This window comes from Thermobia domestica, chromosome 7, assembly GCF_964235325.1.
Source record: "Thermobia domestica chromosome 7, izTheDome1.hap1.1, whole genome shotgun sequence".
Lineage (NCBI taxonomy): Eukaryota > Metazoa > Arthropoda > Insecta > Zygentoma > Lepismatidae > Thermobia > Thermobia domestica.
The window spans coordinates 180,671,656-180,691,729 of record NC_137460.1 but is presented as its reverse complement, the minus strand read 5'-3'; the positions used below and the strand labels follow the sequence as shown (position 1 = coordinate 180,691,729).

Below are 20,074 nucleotides of genomic sequence, written 5' to 3'. Positions count from 1 at the left end.
AAAATTTCTATCAAGATGACGAATTTAGTCGGATACTTCCTGGAAGAAAAGATTTTGTGAGTGTTAAAAGAAATCTCCACATGCAAAAACGACTAATATTGTGCAATCTAAGTGAGCTTTACGTTGCTTTTAAAGAAAAACATCCTGATATTAAAATTGGGTTTTCCAAATTCTGCTTATTAAGGTCTAAATGGTGTGTTGTTGCAGGTTCAACAGGTACACACAGTGTCTGTGTGTGTACTACTCATCAAAATGTAGATTTATTGTTGCATGCCATTAGTTTAAAAAAGGAAGATCTTGATCATGCAATTTCACTGATGGTGTGTGATAAAAGTAATAGAAATTGTATGTTAGGAGTGTGTGTGAAATGTCCCCAGGATAGCAGTAAAATAACAGAATTTCTCCAAAACAAAATCGAGGAGTACTGGGATGACGAGCAGGTAAGCTTTGCAGAGTGGGTCAATGTCGATCGTAGTCAGTTAGTAGAAAGGACATTGCCAATTCCAGAATTCATTAATCATTTTGTTCAGAAGCTCCAAGGATTAATACCTCATTCTTTCATTGCTAAAAGGCAGGCAACTTACCTAAAGGAACGTAAACAAAATCTCTCTCATGATGAAGCCATTATATTGATGGACTTTGCAGAGAATTATGATTTTATATTGCAAAATGAGATACAGACTTACCATTGGAGTCATGTGTCAAGTTCCTCACACCCTGTTGTACTTTATTTTATTGAAACTAACCGTTTAACTGAGAAATCTCTATGTTTTTTATCTGATGTCTTACATCATGACGTGCCTTTTGTGTATGAAGTCCAATCTGAAACCATGTCGTTCTTAAAGAGTAAATATCCACATATTAAAAAAGTCGAATATGTAACAGATGGGTGTGCTGCACAATATAAGAACTGTAAGAGCTTTTTAAATCTGTGCCATCATCTCCAAGACTGGCATATCTGCTTGTTGGTCTTTCTTTGCCACCATCCATGGCAAGTCACCTTGCGATGGGATTGGTGGCAGTGTGAAACGATGTGTTACAAAGGCAGATCTGCAGAGGCCATTTCAAAACCAGATAACAAATCCAAAACAAATGTATGACTTTTGCAAGCGTCAGTTGTCGACAATTACATTTTTTTTATCTACCTGAAGCTGAGATTAACAATGTAAGAAGTGTGTTAGCAAATCGTTTCCAGATTGCTCACACTGTAGCAGGCACAAGAGGTTTTCATAAGTTTGTACCACTGTCAAATACAGTTGTAACAGCAAGACGATTGAGTACAGATGAAACACCAGATTTAGAATTTAGCTTTGCAACAGGATATGATCAGTTGGAAAAGTTGGCATGCCAGAACATCCAAGTTAATTGCTTTGTAGCATGCATCTATGTTAATAAGTGGTATATCGGATTAGTAGTAGAAGTAGATGCCGACAATGCGGATATATATATAAAATTCATGCACCCAGCTGGACCTGCAGCATCCTTTTATTGGCCTAGCAGAGCTGACACATGTTGGGTCCCAGTACAGCACATTTTATCTGTTATTAAGACTCCATTTACTCGTAATGGTAGGCAATACCAATTGAGTAATAAATGTAAATTATTAATTGAACAGAAATGGAAAACTGTTGCCAAAAAATGAAATGTATAGGCCTATGTAAGTGTGTTTGAGTGCTAGAAAATATTACAATTACCTGCACATTGTATAAAACTGTATTTTTATGTCTTCTTTAGCAATAAGTCAAATACCCAAAACGATTTTCATTTCATTATATAGGAAATTTCATCCTCTTTCAGAATATCTAGGAATTATTTCTGTGAATTTGGTACTTTTTGAAATAGAGCCATTTTTGTACTTCTAGTTGAGGCTTGTTTTTCAAGTATGCCTTTTACTAGTTTTTTGTACAAAAGTGTACTTTAGGTTGATGATATGTCAAATCTGACCACAGATTTGAAATCTACGGACAATTCTGCATCAGAATGGATAGGTCTGTTGTCTCAAAGGATTCATATCAGCATGTTATGAGGGAAATTTTAAACCTCGACGCACCATTTCCAGCTGTCGCGAGTAGAAATTTTTGCCTACCATGTGAAAATTTTGATGGACCATAACATAGGAACGGGTTGAGCGAGAACTTTGAAATTTTGCTCAAGTTAGTTTTGGTGGTTGTAAACCAAGTGTACCAAATATCATCAAATTCCGAGTCGGTGGGTGACATGGCCTGGATGAACTGACGTGGAATGACCCAGAAGGTAGGTGACACTCAGCACGTTGGGAACAAGTAGTTTTGGAAATAATAGATCTGAAGATAATCTGAAAATAATAGATCTGAAAATAATAGAAATATATCTGAAAATAATAGAAATATATCTGAAAATAATAAAACGTGTGTCATCGCCGATCAATCGCCACTAAAAATTCTAAAGTAAAAAAACAATATTTATGCCGTGGTTCTGATTCGAGGACCTCCAGATTACTGGTCGAGCGCCTTGACTACATTTTTCTTTGTTCATGATATTCTGAAAATACGAAGTCCAGGTTACAATACTACATAAAGATCACGGATGTTAAGGCAGTAAATAAACATGAATATGCAATCTATACATGAGAATTATATAGAAAGACAGAGAGTCAAAACATTGTTGTTGTAAGTTTACACTACTAGGCGAGATAAAGCAATACAAAAGGCACTGTATAACCATGAAAGAAAAAGAGTTCCTACTAATCAAATATGAAATGTATAAAATTCAAGAAATGTTTGTTTTCCTCCACCCTACTCCTTAGCTTCCACCAGGAAGGTTGCAAATAATCAAAATATTCGATTGCTGTGCAGTGAGGTATAATGTGAAGCAGGTAACAGAGAGTTGTACTAAGAAGTCATGTGACAGTTGTGTTTAGAGTTGGCGGGAACCATTGATATTCAAGGAAAAGAAAAAATGTTGGTAGTAAAATACTGTTTAGGTTTGAGGCAGATGAGTACCAACCAAGTAATAAGTTGGTTCCAAATTGGTCCAGCATCTAAATATTCAGAAAGACGATGATGTAAGGTATCCCTGTGTCCGCAAATAAGACATAAGTCAGTAGTACTCCGATGAATGGATGAATGGCGTATAAGCGTTCATTGGTGGGAATCAGATTATCAGTTGCTTGGTACCACAGACTTTTAATTTCACTTGTGAGGAGAGGATGATTTATATTCTGCCAAATCGCGGGCCAGTTGTGTTGTGGATGGTGAATGATAATAAAAGCCGTTTCTGGATTGTCGTGCTGTTGTTAGAGTATGTTGTAAAAATGTGTGTATTGCCGGTTTGTTCTGGGTACAAGGGAGCAAATATATAGGGAGCAAGGGGGTTAATATGATGCCACGAAGATACGATGGACAAAGCTTTTCATGGCGTATGTTACGGTGTTATTGCCATGAAGGCTGACATTCCAGCATGTTAACTACCCTACAGTGAGCACTTACATTTAAAGACTGTAAATGTATGTTCCCTTAAAAGTAGTGCTTTAGCTTTCTGGCGAATACTAATCAAGTTCGGACCTCTGTAAGCATATGGGAAAAGACATCCCTTCCACAGATGCAATCTAATTAGGGAGTCTATTTTCTTGGCATTCATTTCTGTTAAAGGAAAAATTTGTACCACATACCAAACTTTGGAGCAGAGGTATACCACACCTGTTAGCATACCACACCCTTTGATACAAAGGAAGTGGGCGTGCTTTTTCTGCTTGACTTTATGTACGCATTTGGGTTGTGATTGGGTTCTATATAAATTGCTGTTGATTCTTGGCATCATTAGTAAATGTAATACCAAGAATTTTAAGAACGGAGACAAACTGAAGGTTCCAAGTGTTCAGCGGGAAATCCGGACATTGCCAGTTATAAGACAATAATTGCTTAGAATTATGTGTATTGAGCGTTTGTCCACTGAGCAAGGAATACTGCTCAACATGTTTCATTGTTTTCTGAAGATGAGATAATTCAGTACAAAGCAGTGTAACATTATCTGAATATACTTGCATATTAAGATTGTGAAAATTTAATCTTGATCCCTCGCATTTTTTGTAGTAGGGGTCAAGGCCGAGACTGAGCAAATTCATCGAAAGTGCACCGCCTTGTCGGATACCACGTTTAAGATTTATTGCAGGTGACAAATTACTATTCAAATTATTTTGGATGATACATTTCTGTATAACGTGGCAATGAAGCTGATGAACGATGGAGGAAACGCATATGCCGTAAGTACATCAGAGATATATTGATAAGTCATACTGTCAAATGCTTTCCAAAAGTCAAGTGAGACTACGCAGCCTGGGATACATTTAAACTTGTAATATGAAATAATATTCCGCAGTTTGGATAGTGCTGCATGCATATTGTACGTAGGATTGAGCGCAGCTTGATATGGGCTGATGAGGTGACTACAGATGGGTTTTAAGCGGATAGCAAGCATTTTGGTAAATATTTTAAGGTCAGTATTCAGGAGCGTAATAGGACGAAAGTTCTCAAGAGAAAACATCAAGATCCCACCATTCTGTGAAATACTAGGGGCGAGTAATAATTCACTCATTATCTTCAGTAATACCTGACCCACAATATCACAATAAAGGTTATAGAATAGATAGGGTAGACCATCAGGCCCAGGGCTGGAGATGATATGTGATTTCTCAAAAACACTCGTCCATTCATAGACCGAAAAGATGTAGTTAATTTTGATTAATACATGATCAGAAAAAGAGGGGATGCGCATGGTCGCTTCTGTAATATTATGTCGGGAAACTTCTGAGATATAGATCCTATCTAAACGTGGTTGTACTCGGGCGGAGCGGTACGTCATTTGGCGGTCTGCATGACATAATAACCAGACGTCGCGTAGGTGAAGCTGTGAGATAATATTTTGCATAGCCTTACATGGTATATATTGTCCCTACGTTTCTAATGGTGATTCAACCGCATTCCAGTCTCTTGCCATTTAAGTTTGTCTGGGAATGCGCGTAAAAACGGCACTATGTCTTCATTATAAAACTGTTCCCTACCAAAGTGGTTTTGCGTCCCAGATATTGAATAAATATTAATAATTATGTACCCGTCGGACTGGCAACGAATTGCCCTACCAAAAGCTAAACAGACTCTATCGTCCACTTATATACCTTTTTGTAAAATAAATAGTAGTTCCTCGTTAGTGTTCACCTTGATTAATAATAGCATTATATGCTGGTAAGAAAGAAAATGAGAACGCCACTTCTTGAAACAGAATAAAATGGGCGTCAATTTGTGTTACAAATTGCTGCAGTAAGCACTGATTAGATAAGTTGGATATAGTATTTAAATTTAGTGTACAAAATGAGAGCGCATTAGGTAGAGGCATATTACTGTTGGAGAAAATAATATTGTAACTGCAGAAAGAAAGATAAAGACAGACAAAAGTCTGAGTGAAAGAGCGTATAAGGCCAAGCAACATATACGTGTACAATATTTATGATGATGATATAGAGCTGACACTAGTGATGAGCAAATGCAAGACCAAGACCAAGACCCGGTCTTGGTCTTGGTCTTGCACACTCTGGATAAATTCTACAATGCTCCAATAGTAACAGAAATTCAATGTATGTTTATAAATGTAATATACTTTACCTTCGTGTAAGTATGATGATAGCGCACAACATAGGGTATAACCTTTATTTTTTTCAATGGGTCCCCACGCTTCACTACTTATAAGATAAATTACAGCGTTTCGTAATCTTTTTATATTTTTAACATATTCAATACTCCACTGGTTCCCCAAAATTAGGGAGCCCACGCCTAAGACGCATGAAAGAAAATCAAGACGGCACAGATTACCGAAATAGCATGAATTGCTAAATTATTTTTACACTCTAAAGGCGTCAGATAATTTTTATTTTCAACCAAGATTAGCTAATCTTTGTATTGAACAAACTTTCAATTAAATATTGAGATTTAGTTTTACTGATTCCATTATGTACTCTATGGAACAGAAACATGGACATTACGCAAAAGCGATGAAAAATATATTGGAAGCTTTCGAAAAAAGGAGAGAATTAGCTGAGTTGAACGTAAGACGAATGAAAACGTGTTAGAAATAGTAGCAGTAGGGGAGAAGAGAAGAAATTTAGATGTAATTAAAAGGAGGAAAAGGAACTGGTTGGGGCATTGGCTAAGGAGGAACTTTATTATGAGGGACATGGTAGAGGGTATGGTGGAAGGAAAGAGAGGGAGGGGGCAAAGGAGACTGCAGTTGAAGGAAGGTAATAAAACAGAAAAACGCTACGTCAAGACGAAAAGACTAGTTGAGGACCACCGTACAACGAAGCTTCTGAGTTACAAGTAACCTGCTGCCAATAATGACAGAATAGTTATGATGAAGATGATATGTTAGCAATATTTGCCAAAAATGAGAGAGAAAAAATAAAATAATAGTGATTATAATCAAACCTCATAATATTTTAGAATAATTTCAGTGAAAACTGAAAACGACTCAACTGTTCATGTCTTTTGTGTAATCTCAATTTATACAAATACTTTTGACCTATATTAGAAATACAAAAACACAGCATTAAACTCCAAATTATTTGAAATAACGGTACAAAATAACATGTGAATATGTATTATTTGTTGTAGTATAATGTTATGTTGTTCGATCCTCGTGTGCTATATACCTGAGAAATCTAAAGGTTATATTGATAAACAATTATTCAACGTATAAGCACTCGCCCATGAAATTCAAACTTGCGGTCACATACACTAAGTTTCTGTCAATGTCATGAAAATGTCATTTCGATATTAATTTTTTGAGCACACATTAAAAATTTTTAACGGATGCTTGATCCTTGGAGCCACGGCCATACCCATGTAGTCGGCACGTATGGTGTACGGAATTACCGACGTTCAATACTACATTTCTCTTTAGTTTTGGAAGAAGAACACCACTTATATGTTTTGAAATGATATAATATTTAGTTTTACGTGCCACGATTATACACCGAGGCTAAGAGAGATGGTGATGATGAGAAATCAATGAAATTGTGGAATGAAGAAAGTAGGAGGAAACGGGAAAATCCCGAGAAAACCTACACACATGGTCTCTATCCAGCAAGAAAGCTCACATGGTGCCAACTGGGATTGAACGAGGGACTCCAGCACCAGAGGTGAAAGCTCTACCACTGACTTGTACTTGTGCAAGACTCTTGCGCAAGAGTCTTGGTCTTGCAGGTATGATCTTGGTCTTGGTCTTGGTCTTGCATTTATGGTCTTGGTCTTGGTCTTGCATCCCTTGTTCTTGGTCTTGGTCTTGCATGGGGATTCCTGGTCTTGGTCTTGGTCTTGGTCTTGCATCCAAGACTCTTGCGAAAACTGCAAGACCAAGTCTCTTACGCTCATCACTAGCTGACACTCGGCTCGGACTATTTTGTCTAGTATGTAAATTAAACAAGCAACTGATTGGCATGTTTCTCTACTGTTTCCATTGTTGATACTGTCTCTAATTGTTCAATAGGTTTTATGGAGGAATTATCTAAAGCATAACTAAAAGTTTCTGTTACAATTTCACACACATCACTCAAATGGCGGGAATAAGCGAGATTCGGAATTCGTTTAAAAGCTAAAGGTAGCGATTCAGCGTCCTAGTCCAATGTATGTGTGGTCCTTAATTGCTGTTCCAAGTGGGTTTTACTATTAACTTTGTTTACTTGCTCGGAAGACGATTCACACATTTCACTTGTTTCGGTAGAGCGCACTGGCGAAGGTAGTTCTTGAGTAGGTCTAGTGATAGCAGAAGACGTCACTTCACTCGCTGTCGCTGGAGAAGCTTGGGAGTGAATATGATGCATCAAGGGATTTAAATAAAGCCGGAAATGCAACATCATCATTAAAAGGAATCACACTATTATCACATCCAGGCAGGTCATTTAGCTTGGTTCTCATGGGCGCTAGTTTATCAGCAACATGCACATTCCCATATCGCCTTGTAGAGGAAGGTGTTCCTTTAAATATTTCCGTTATCCATTGTTCCTCAGCATGCTTATCCGTCCGTATCCGTTTTATAGTTCTCTTCTTCGGACAAACTGACTGGACGTGTACAGGTAAGGCACATATCCAGCACGATATTTGTTGTCCTTGCTTAATCAGCGTAGCTTTCTGGTTTCAAAAATACTTTGGATAGAATGTTTCTTCAGTAATATGGAAGTAATACACACGTATTACTTCCAAACATATTACTTCCAAACACATACTTCCAAAACGACTCAACTGTTCATGTCTTTTGTGTAATCTCAATTTATACAAATACTTTTGACCTATATTAGAAATACAAAAACACAGCATTAAACTCCAAATTATTTGAAATAACGGTACAAAATAACATGTGAATATGTATTATTTGTTGTAGTATAATGTTATGTTGTTCGATCCTCGTGTGCCATATACCTGAGAAAGCTAAAGGTTATATTGATAAACAATTATTCAACGTATAAGCACTCGCCTATGCGGTCACATACACTAAGTTTCTGTCAATGTCATGAAAATGTCATTTCGATATTAATTTTTTGAGCACACATTAAAAATTTTTAACGGATGCTTGATCCTTGGAGCCACGGCCATACCCATGTAGTCGGCACGTATGTTGTACGGAATTACCGACGTTCAATACTACATTTCTCTTTAGTTTTGGAAGAAGAACACCACTTATATGTTTTGAAATGATATAATATTTAGTTTTACGTGCCACGATTATACACCGAGGCTAAGAGAGATGGTGATGATGAGAAATCAATGAAATGGTGGAATGAAGAAAGTAGGAGGAAACGGGAAAATCCCGAGAAAACCTACACACATGGTCTCTATCCAGCAAGAAAGCTCACATGGTGCCAACTGGGATTGAACGAGGGACTCCAGCACCAGAGGTGAACGCTCTACCACTGACTTGTACTTGTGCAAGACTTGCGCAAGAGTCTTGGTCTTGCAGGTATGATCTTGGTCTTGGTCTTGGTCTTGCATTTATGGTCTTGGTCTTGGTCTTGCATCCCTTGTTCTTGGTCTTGGTCTTCTGTTTCTGATACAATTTCACACACATCACTCAAATGGCGGGAATAAGCGAGATTCGGAATTCGTTTCTAAGCTAAAGGTAGCGATTCAGCGTCCTAGTCCAATGTATGTGTGGTCCTTAATTGCTGTTCCAAGTGGGTTTTACTATTAACTTTGTTTACTTGCTCGGAAGACGATTCACACATTTCACTTGTTTCGGTAGAGCGCACTGGCGAAGGTAGTTCTGGAGTAGGTCTAGTGATAGCAGAAGACGTCACTTCACTCGCTGTCGCTGGAGAAGCTTGGGAGTGAATATGATGCATCAAGGGATTTAAATAAAGCCGGAAATGCAACATCATCATTAAAAGGAATCACACTATTATCACATCCAGGCAGGTCACTTAGCGGGGTTCTCATGGGCGCTAGTTTATCAGCAACATGCACATTCCCATATCGCCTTGTAGAGGAAGGTGTTCCTTTAAATATTTCCGTTATCCATTGTTCCTCAGCATGCTTATCCGTCCGTATCCGTTTTATAGTTCTCTTCTTCGGACAAACTGACTGGACGTGTACAGGTAAGGCACATATCCAGCACGATATTTGTTGTCCTTGCTTAATCAGCGTAGCTTTCTGGTTTCAAAAATACTTTGGATGGAATGTTTTTTCAGTAATATGGAAGTAATACACACGTATTACTTCCAAACATATATAAAAATGCGTTTTCAGTTATACGCTTGCTGTACGTTAAGTCCAAAAAGTACAAGATTTACAAATGTAATCTACGATATTACGTATGTCGCATACATTTTTTCTCAGTGTAACTTTGAATAACATAATAGTATTTCTTTAAAGCTGTTTAGGTATGTGTTTCCTTGGTATAGTGTGCAGGTGGTTCATTTATATAAAACGAGTTTAATTTAAGATTTTAAACAAGAACTTAGTATAAATATTAAAAAAATACGACTGTAATTGTAAACAAGGGAATTACTTCAAAGTTACCCGTCCACCTAATTTTCAACAAAAAAACATAATAAAATCTACAATCATCAATTTCTACTTAAACTTGACTCATTTTATGTTCTGTTACGTTACCTCGAGGGTGTGAGTACGGGAGAGGAACCACAATTACATATGGAAATTCATTACTAACCTAAAGGGGAGACTGGCTTGCCGCGCGGAGCACGGTTGTGGGTAGTTAATGGGGAGTGCGGAGTTGAGAGGGAAGAACGAGCGAAGGAGAAGCCGAAGTAAGGTGGGACAACGTACTACTAGGTTACTTAGGTTAAGTTATGTCTACTTCGCACTTACCTTAATACGTATTTAGGTTTGTAGAGCTCCCCTATCTCAAGGAGAAACTCATGAATTATTGTTGGTGGTCTTTGTTCTTTAATTCATTAAGCCATGAATATTTAAAAGATTAACCTGATTATCAACATCATGTTTTACAAATGTTCGTACTGTCAATTCACACCAGCGCAAAGACCCTGTACACTTGCAGGGATGTTTACTCGAAAATTATCCACAATCCAACCGTCCTCAACCTAGAGACAAGTAGTTCCCTCTACTTGCGAATTAGTCCCGTCTTTATAACCGCTTATCAAAAGATATTACACATAAATTGCGATTCACTTACATGTCACATTGCACTTCATTACTCAAACACACAAGCAATCAAATTATCAAATTCTTCTAGGTAAATTTTCAAACTTTTGATAAAAATGGAAGGGCAACTTCGCAAGTTAACCCTAAATGAGAGCCTATCTCACAGTAGATCATCTTTCGTTTTTGATCTTAATGTTTGTATTACATGTAGGACTAATAAAACATTTATATTTTAATTCCAATTCGTGTAGTTAGTAGTACCCATTCAATAAAATTCACGTTTTTTTCATGTAGATTACAGAATGTTAACTTAATGTGTGGGTGTAGAGGGGATAATACAATTGTGTAGAAGCAAAATACTTAAACATTCAAGAGCAAATATGATGAATTGCTGATGTTACTATTTGATGAACTATAATATAATTGGCTCGGGCCTCCCCTAACTTCTACCGGGTCCCCTCTACAGTTTTGGGCTGGCTACGGGCCTGTCTTGTGCCCATATCAAATTCGAATTTCATGGTATTAGTACGAATATTCTGGGACATACTGATATCAATGCAGAATATACAGCACCAATACAGAAACAAATCTATATGTTACTTATGTCTCTCTATATAAAGATAACTTAAGGCACTAATCGTAGGTCAAGGACCAGTACGACGTAATTCAACACACGCACACTACAAAAACCGGACCACGGACAAAGCGCATCCTCGCGGCATGAAAGATCGCAGCGAACTCCACTGAACCACGATCACTGCGCGGTAAATGATTCGTCTTTAGTGTGTTTACGTTAGGTTTCTTTGCCTTCACTTACACATTTTTACGTAATTTTTCTTCGTTTCAAAGCGTCTTTCGTATTTCTTTTGTGATGGTATAAGTCAATAATCTTTGGCGTAGTTTATGGCAATAACTTGAGTTTTTCTTAAACATTTGATTCACAATTTTGTTTCTTCTGCACACCAAACTACAGATATCACAGATTTAATTATCATATTCTGCATGTGGATTTTTAAGCAGTTGCCATTACCTGGTAAAGAGCTTAGTCCGTCACTAGACCTTTGGATTTCGAAGCTCAGGATGGTCTGACTTGATATCCGACAGACTCTCTTTCTTTTTTAAATTTTGAACTTGCACTTAAATTGGTGATCATGGTCGCGGTACAACACATCCCTACAAGTTACAACACTTCCCTCTACTACCATCTCCCATTGTCGAAATACTTCCATTTCATATTTTATATTTGTTTAATCTTGCATACTTGTAATATTTGTCAGTAACTTGTGCATTTTTTATTTGTGTAAAAATGACTTTGTTAGAAGGTAATCTCATTTCTTTCTTTCTTTCTTTCAGATAATACCTTTATAAAGGAAGAATTACAATCCACAAACTGCTAGAGGTGAAGGAATTCAAAAAGTAGTCAGAATGAGAAAAAACGGAACAAAACAAAAGAATGGTGTTCGCCTGTTCAGAGTGTTATCTGTTTCCCTCTTGGCTTTATTTTTTTCTGGTTTCCTGTTTTATGCTGGTAAGTGTTCTGTTACTTTTATACTGGTGGAATTGCAATAAAGTGTATTCAATAACTGGTTTCCAATTTAGAAATTCACGTATCTTATGTTAGACTAAGTGGTGTTGTCAGAGGGATGCCTAATAGTCACTGGATACTACATATCCGAGCTATATTTCCTTCTTAGGCTAGCTTTACTAGTGATGCTGTGGGCTGTAGAAAAAAAGTGGAATTTTGTAAATTGTTTATTTAATTTTTATTTTACATCACCTTACCGTTCACCAATTGTAATCGTAACGAACAGCAGTATTTCTTAACCTTCAGGAGATTTGATTTGATTTGATTTTGAGTTTAACGTCCCGTTCAGCAGCGAGGCTATATGAGACGTGGACCTACTGATTAACGTGGAATCCGAACCACATGAGCTCCCGCCGGGAAAACCTTCAGGAGAGTTCACATTTAAAATTCAAATATAAATACTGAATGTAGTTTGTAACTAAATTTTAGTATAAGTACGCGCATACCACCATTGCAAGCGCCCCCTACCACGTCACACACGCCGTATTGCGCGGACAAATCACTTTCGGCCTGTCCTAAACAGGTGTTTTTATAGTGACCACCTAGCAAAGTTCATGTGAGTTTCTCAAATGAATAATTCTTTGTGTGGCACATCGCTTTGCAGGCTTATTATCAATCTGTGTATGCAGTTATTTGCAAATGCGACAATGAAATAGCACTGCGGATTACATGTATTATTTAAAACAATAAAAGTGATTTCAAAGAATTTTATAAAGTAGTCACCTAGACGGATAAGTTTAAAAATAGTTTCTTTGGACTCAGCGTCCTCAAATTAGTACTAAAAACGCAATTGGATATTTATCCACCATGGGCACATTTTACTGGTGCCAGTAGCGTAGCCAGGATGTGTGTTTGGGGGAGGCCAAGTGCTGTTATAGGTACATATAGAAAAATTACAACCAAAAATTATATAAACATAAAAATATGTAAACAACTACAAACATCAAAGTACCGAAGTACATTGCCGGTCCTCTTTGGGGGGCGGCCCCTCTGGGCCCCCTTCCCTACGCCACTGACTGGTGCCATAATCGGATGTTCTTTCGGCAAGTGTAGGTTACTAGCCCTCAGCTCCCTAGTACTCTGATGGGACTACCATCTAAGCCTTAAGTACGGCTGACATTTAGCTTATGTTTTTTTACAAAGTGGTTCAATATTCTTGTTATACCTGCCATATTAACCTTCCTCCTTTTTCATACGGACCTACAACCTGCAATGGCGAGTTACTTGTATGATCAATTCCAGTACCTTTTAACTGTCAAACATTCTATAACTTAAGCAACTGAATATTGAAACTATAAAGTGCAAGGATAATAATACATTTTTGCCACAAATATGAAACACTCACAAATTACCTGAACTGGCGACAGGATTGATAAGCATTAACTGTAGGGAATTCTGGAAGTTAATACTGGAAGAACAGAAATTATGATTTTACAATTCATATCCAAGATTTTAATTACTTCTTTCCAGCAAAACAGATTCTTGTTATTTTGACGCGTGCATAATATAGTTCTGAAATGTTTTGAATTGGAGTATGAAAAAAGAAAGAAAAAATGACATCGGAGAAAATCTCCTTCCCCGGACCAAAGGATATATATACATTGTGTTAGGAGAGTTAATGCAAATACTGCGGTAGGTGACTACGTGACTAGTACCCACATACGAAAAAAAATTGCGCGTATACTGTAACTCACAATTTTTCGCATTTCCATTTTTCTTACGTTTATAAGTAAAATTCAGTTATTATTATGTGGAGATAACAGAAAGCTTTCCATATAAGGAGATATTTCCAAAAACTATAATAAAATAATAATAATATAAGCAAAAAACAAAATTACGCTCGGTTTTCTGTATACTGGCAATCATGCTTTCGAGGGTTTTTCGAGTAGCAGAGCACAATTGCGAAGGAAATTGACAATAGGTAGTGAACGAACTGGCGGATGGGACTGGAAAGTGGAGTAAAATATTGAATTTCTTGGTTTAAACCTAGTGTCTAGGTGGTTTGCCAAATATAAATTAGCTTCTGTAACTAAGATGTCTTACGAAAATATAGAATTAAACAGAAAAAACTCCTATCTTTAACTTCGAAGCGATACGCACCATGGTTATGAGCATTATTTGTTATGAAAGAGATACCAAACAAAACGTAGTCTCCGTGGTTAGGTGGATAGAGTGGCGGACTAGCAGTTATTTTATTATTTTGACACGAGATCGAATCCCATCCCATCCCATTCCATATTTTTTTTACAAAACATTATAGGAAGTGTATAATTTAGATGTCAATAAGAAACGAAGCAATATAATAAGGAAATAACTTATTGATAGTGTCCTTTAATCGACGTGTGTACTATTGGAAACACCGATTGCTTTCAGTTTATGGTCTTATGTGTTACACCTCCTCTGCCCGTTCTTGAACAGCAGACAACTCACTTCGGATTTGTGTGTCAGGAACAAGAAAAAGAATACACGCGACCTTGTCAGTCTTTCCAATCTTACCCTTATTACATCGACATGACGTTACATCGAATGTTTGACTAGCTTGTCATGAAAAGAAAGATGAAAGGAAAAAGCTGATGTCAAATTATCGTTTGTGTGTGTGTATGTGTGTGTGCTTGTGTTTTTTCTTTTTAGAGTATCTATCTCTCTTCATATCCGCAAGTGCAAGAAATGCAATCATATGTCTATGTTAGGAATAAAGAATGCTTTCGTTGAACGAAACTAAATTATACAGCTCTATATATTCGGGACACGAGTATCTCCAAAAGATAGCATAAATATGAACGACAATCATACCATATTTCTACATTATATAGTAGCGTGAGGAACTGATATTACAATGATATAACAAACAGGCATAAGCTTTCTTTTTCTAGCATGGGAACACATTAAGCGTAACTTATTAAATTTTGGTGATTACAAATTATCACCTTACGTGTCGTTGTATTCCTATTCGTTTTGACGTTCGAGCGACGAAAGAAGAAATTGTACTGATAGTGATAAAAATCGAATTCGAGATTTCAATGAATTCAAGTTTCACGCCCCTACATATCGAAAAAGTGATTTTGATGTCTGTCCATCTGTTCGTCTATCGGTTCGTCACGCTTTTACCTGCATTCAAATAGAGGCCATACTGTTCGACGTATCTCTACCGAATTCTAGACATTAAGTTTTTATAACACTTTATCGTTTCGAATTCTATATCCTCCGACATCTAAAAATAAGGGTAGTTTACTGAAGGATGAAAATTTAAAATAATTAAATTGTCCCAAAAACAGCTGTAAATATTTTGCTTATTTTTCAAATTTATATATTTTATTAATAACCCTTCACCGTAGTATGAATCATTGCTTTGAAAAAATACATAAGGTGTATTTACTCTATGGGATGCGTTTTTTCGAACAATTTTCTCAATCACATTTCATAAATAAATGTATAATTAATAACCTAAAAATAATCAACTTGTTCGTCCTGTAAATATTCAGAAGGGGTATTTTACTCTTAGTTTACTCTTCTCCGACGATTTTCCCATTAACGCCTGACGCAATTTTGTTCATATTTCATAAATAAATGTTACATAAATAACCTAACGATATGATATAATTTCTTCATCCTAAAAAGCTAAAAGTGGTATATTACTTTTCGGAGCAAGTTTTACCTTACGATTTTGTCGAGAAAGACTCAGGCGATTTTGTTCGTATTTCATAAATAGCATAACTCGTTTATCCTGAAAAGATATACAAGGGATATTTTATTTTTGGGGATGACTTTTTTGACGATTTTCTCAGAAAGTATTCAGACACTTTTGCTCATAGTTCACATATAATTATTTCCTTAATAATTCTAATATATTATTTCTAACAGAAATATGACCAATGGGTACTTTACTTTTGGGCTAAATTGCTTCGAACAAAGTTTTCCAAAACACATTATTTTATTCGCATTTCCTAAATAAATGTGTCAGTAAAGGTTTCAGCCTAACACGAGTCAGTTTAAGAAATTCGAGCGAGAAAATTCAGTGCGTTTCATCTGTACCCATTCTTAAATATAATTTTAAATGTTACACCTAATCACAATTTTCCTAACAAAATCGAAACTTCTTTTTAAATGTGCCTTGTTGTGGCCAAATGGTTCAAGTGCATTCGTTCTGGATTTGATTCCCGGTGAGAGCTAGTGTATTTTTATCCAACGTTAAGGTACAGGTAATAAGTAGGTGCAGAAGAGAAAAGTGTTTAAACAAGCCTAACCAAGCTAATAAATAATACAAAGAAATAATACAATATAACGAAATTACGAAGTAACGTTGTTAATATTAGATATTTGCGTGTGAAATGTCCAACCGATGACTGTCAACTCCAAAGGTAAAAAAGTGAAACATACAATACCAGCTTAATCAGTGGTCTCTAGGTAAAGCTATCCTACTATTGTGTTTTTCAGATGTAAAGCATCACGGGCAGTAGCCAATGCTGTGCGATATTCCGCGCGGTGTTGCCGGATTTCGGATTCCCCTTTCCCTTCTCGCTCTTCCTCTAGTTGAGATTATTACACATACATTGGCAACATTATTCACAATGTAAATATACTATTCCAGCAAACTCAAAGATTTTGGCTGTGTATCCTAGAAGTATATATAGCAACTGAATAACCTACCTATTAACTTATTCCAGTGGAACTGCTAAACGTTCGTCTTCAACACTACTTTCACTATCGTCTATGTCAATTAATATTTCGCCATTGTCTGAATCTGACTCTTGTAAATTTTTTATTATGAGTTCAAAAAATTGTAAACACAAAAAATAATTCTTCGAGCTTCACTTCGTAGCACTTTTTTTTTTAAGAAAATTCCGCACTTGTACTCGGTTTCCTTAAAGACATTGTCAACTATAATTTTGGAGAACAAATGAACTACCACGAAAGAAAGCAACCTAGACACTGATGAATTATGTTTATGCTAGAAGAAGAGAAGTTGCGTTCCTACACACACAATCAGCTCCTTTGCTTCCATGTAATAACATACTCTTATACTTGATGTAGGTCTCACAACAACAATCCATCTGATTCGTAAGCAACACGATATGGTCGAGTTTGTTTTGGGTTACAATAATTTATGACACCACTCAGACGCCTGGTGCTTTTGCATCCCTGCTAGAGGAGTAAAGAAGGAGTACGTAATTGGCCACACATACGTAAGGTATTGAAACGAAGAAAAAAAAATCATACTGCGTTTCTTCTGTCGAATAAGGAAGAATCTTGCGTGAAGGCAATTTCAAAACAATATTACGAATGTCCCATACCTTCTGTTCTTCCACATGAGCTCCCGCCGGGAATCGAATATATATATATATATGAATCAAATTGCAGAGGCTTGTTATTTAATTGGATCGCTTACTATTCTCAAGGGTGTAGAAACGGGGGAAAAGCGGGCCTTGACTTTCCAAACTATTTCCAGCCCCGAAATGAGGTTCATCTAGTATATGTTTAGTAAACTTATTTAATAATTAATGCAAATTAGGAACGTTTATAATAAAATAAGATTTTTAAAAAAAGTAAAAAGAAAACATCATCAATACAGTTTCTGTACCTAATTACAAGGACGCTGATTTCTCTGTAAATTGGGGGGGGGGATGCATTCAGATGCAGAAAGCATATATGATGATTTTAAGACAAATTGCATTCAAATTATGCCTAATATTGCACATTTACAAATAAAATGAGGGGCCCTGGCTCCCTCAGTCCCCCCAGGATCTCTCACTACTATATTATTGCATAATAATATCTGAGTTGATATTTTTTCGAGTTTTTTCCTTTTAGTATTTTAACCTACATAAACACAAAGTCGGATAAACAGACTGCTAGAAACAGCATTTGTTTTCTTATGAATAGCTTATTGATTTATCTCTTACAATCTGCTTTTCAACTTCAGTACTGTTAAGATCCGTCTTTTGTTAAGGTAGCATCGAGAAAACATAATATGTGTATAGTATACATGGTGAGTTAAAATGCTTTCATATTTTGAAAGAGGTCATTTGTTCTGTTTTTAATGTGTGAAAAGCTTTCCTCCCCCTGAAAGTAATGTTCCCCTAGAACAACCTGTTGGTTACACCCCTGATTATCCTTTAATAAAAGTTGAGTTCCATTTCCAAATCGAAGAAAAATCCACTGGAAATTAGACGGGACTCAACGCTCGTTTTACTAATTGTTTTATATGGAAACCTTTCAAAGCGTGTATCATGACAACCAGTTATCATAAAAAGATGTAGTTTTCACGTATGTGTTCGTAATTCTTTTCTCTACTTCGTAAAGTGAGCAGTTAATGTGCTAATACAATATTTCTAATAAGCGCCTCTGCTATTGTCAAGATTCGCAGTAGCGCGAGAAGTCAGCGTGCAGAACTGCTTGTCGCGAATTGTCAACACCGCTCAAAGCCAATTGGACGCCGCGTAAAGCCAACTCAAGGCCATGCCGCTTCTCATCTGAAATCTGCTTTAGGAAGTGATTGAGATACCAAAAAATGTTGTAATCGCCGGGAGACATGTTAGGAGAATACAGTGAGTGAGAGAGTTTAATACTGCAACTCATGAATAGTCTACACTTTTGTTGAGTATTGAAGTGCGTAGGCTATATAGGTTTGCATTGAAATGACCATTAATACACAATATCTGTTGAACATTACGGGGGGCTTGCGGACAGGTTTGCAGTGCATTTCACGGGGTTCGATATTGTAACGATCCTAGCGAACTCCTGAGCCTTCCCCACTCAGGCCCGTGCTGGGTCACTAACGAGGGCGGTGGACAAGTCTATCAAAAGGGCGCCCATACAAACGTGAATATATATATATATATATATATATATATATATATAACTTAATTAATATACTGAACGTCGGGAGTTGATTCTGACACCGGAGATAAAACAAAAAGTATAGACCAAGCTGGGTATAGAAATGCCTCTGAGCTATGACCACCCGAAAATTTTCGAGAAAATGCAACAGTAGCCATACTCGAGAACAAAATGTCGGATCGTAATCGTGCAAAATGGAATGTCCATTATTTTTAGTCGTAGATTTCATTAGTGTACAATCGGATGTAGTGCAGTGGCGGTGCAACTGTGAAGAATAACAGTTCACAGTCTGATATTATCAACCGTTGACCACATTGCAAAGATGACATTGCCGAAGCAAATTTTTCCGCGTGCGGTCAAAAACACCTGAAATTTCGGAGGTGAATGTCGCAGCTATGTTAACTCGAGCAACAAGTTCTTCGGCTGTCGTGGCTAGTGTTGAATACAAAAGGCGTTTCATAACGCCCCAAATAAGAGATCAAGGGGCGTGAGGTAGGGTGAAGGAGGTTGTCATAACACAGGTCAATCTCTCCCAATCCATCTATCTGGGAATGTTTCATTTAAGTAGGTCTGCATATACATGTCAAAATGTGCAGGTGCAATGTCATGCTGGAATAACATCTACTGTCTTATGTTCAAGGACACATGATCTAACAATTTTGGGAGAACATTACATAAAAAGTAAATTATACGTACTCCCACACAGGCAGGCCGGTAATAAATAAGGTCCTACCACAAAATTATTCACCATACTGCGCCGCGCGCTCACTCTAAATCTCTGCGCTGATCGTTCACTAGAGTTGCATGTGGATTTTTACGCCCTACACATGGCTACTGCTAGTTTCAGGACCATCTTTGATAATTCCCAGTACGCTGTGTTCAAATTCAACTGTCGACATGGTGCAATTTCCTCCGATTTCTTGTAGGGGAAGTTGAAGAGACTATCTCCCGAAGACGAATATGGAGGCGTGGAAAAAGTATAGGGAAAGTTACTCTCCTATGAGGGCTA

General features: G+C 37.0%; 1 protein-coding gene across 1 annotated transcript in view; it reads left to right on the top strand.

Moving 5' to 3' along the window:
• Positions 1-20,074, top strand: part of LOC145690596 (uncharacterized) — a 388,755-nt gene that overhangs the window by 30,426 nt on the left and 338,255 nt on the right. Inside the window, exon 3 of the mRNA XM_081765641.1 lies at positions 11,997-12,171. Within this exon, the coding sequence (XP_081621767.1) occupies positions 12,069-12,171 (103 nt within the window). The 5' untranslated portion in view covers positions 11,997-12,068. The remainder of the gene's footprint in view (positions 1-11,996; positions 12,172-20,074) is intronic.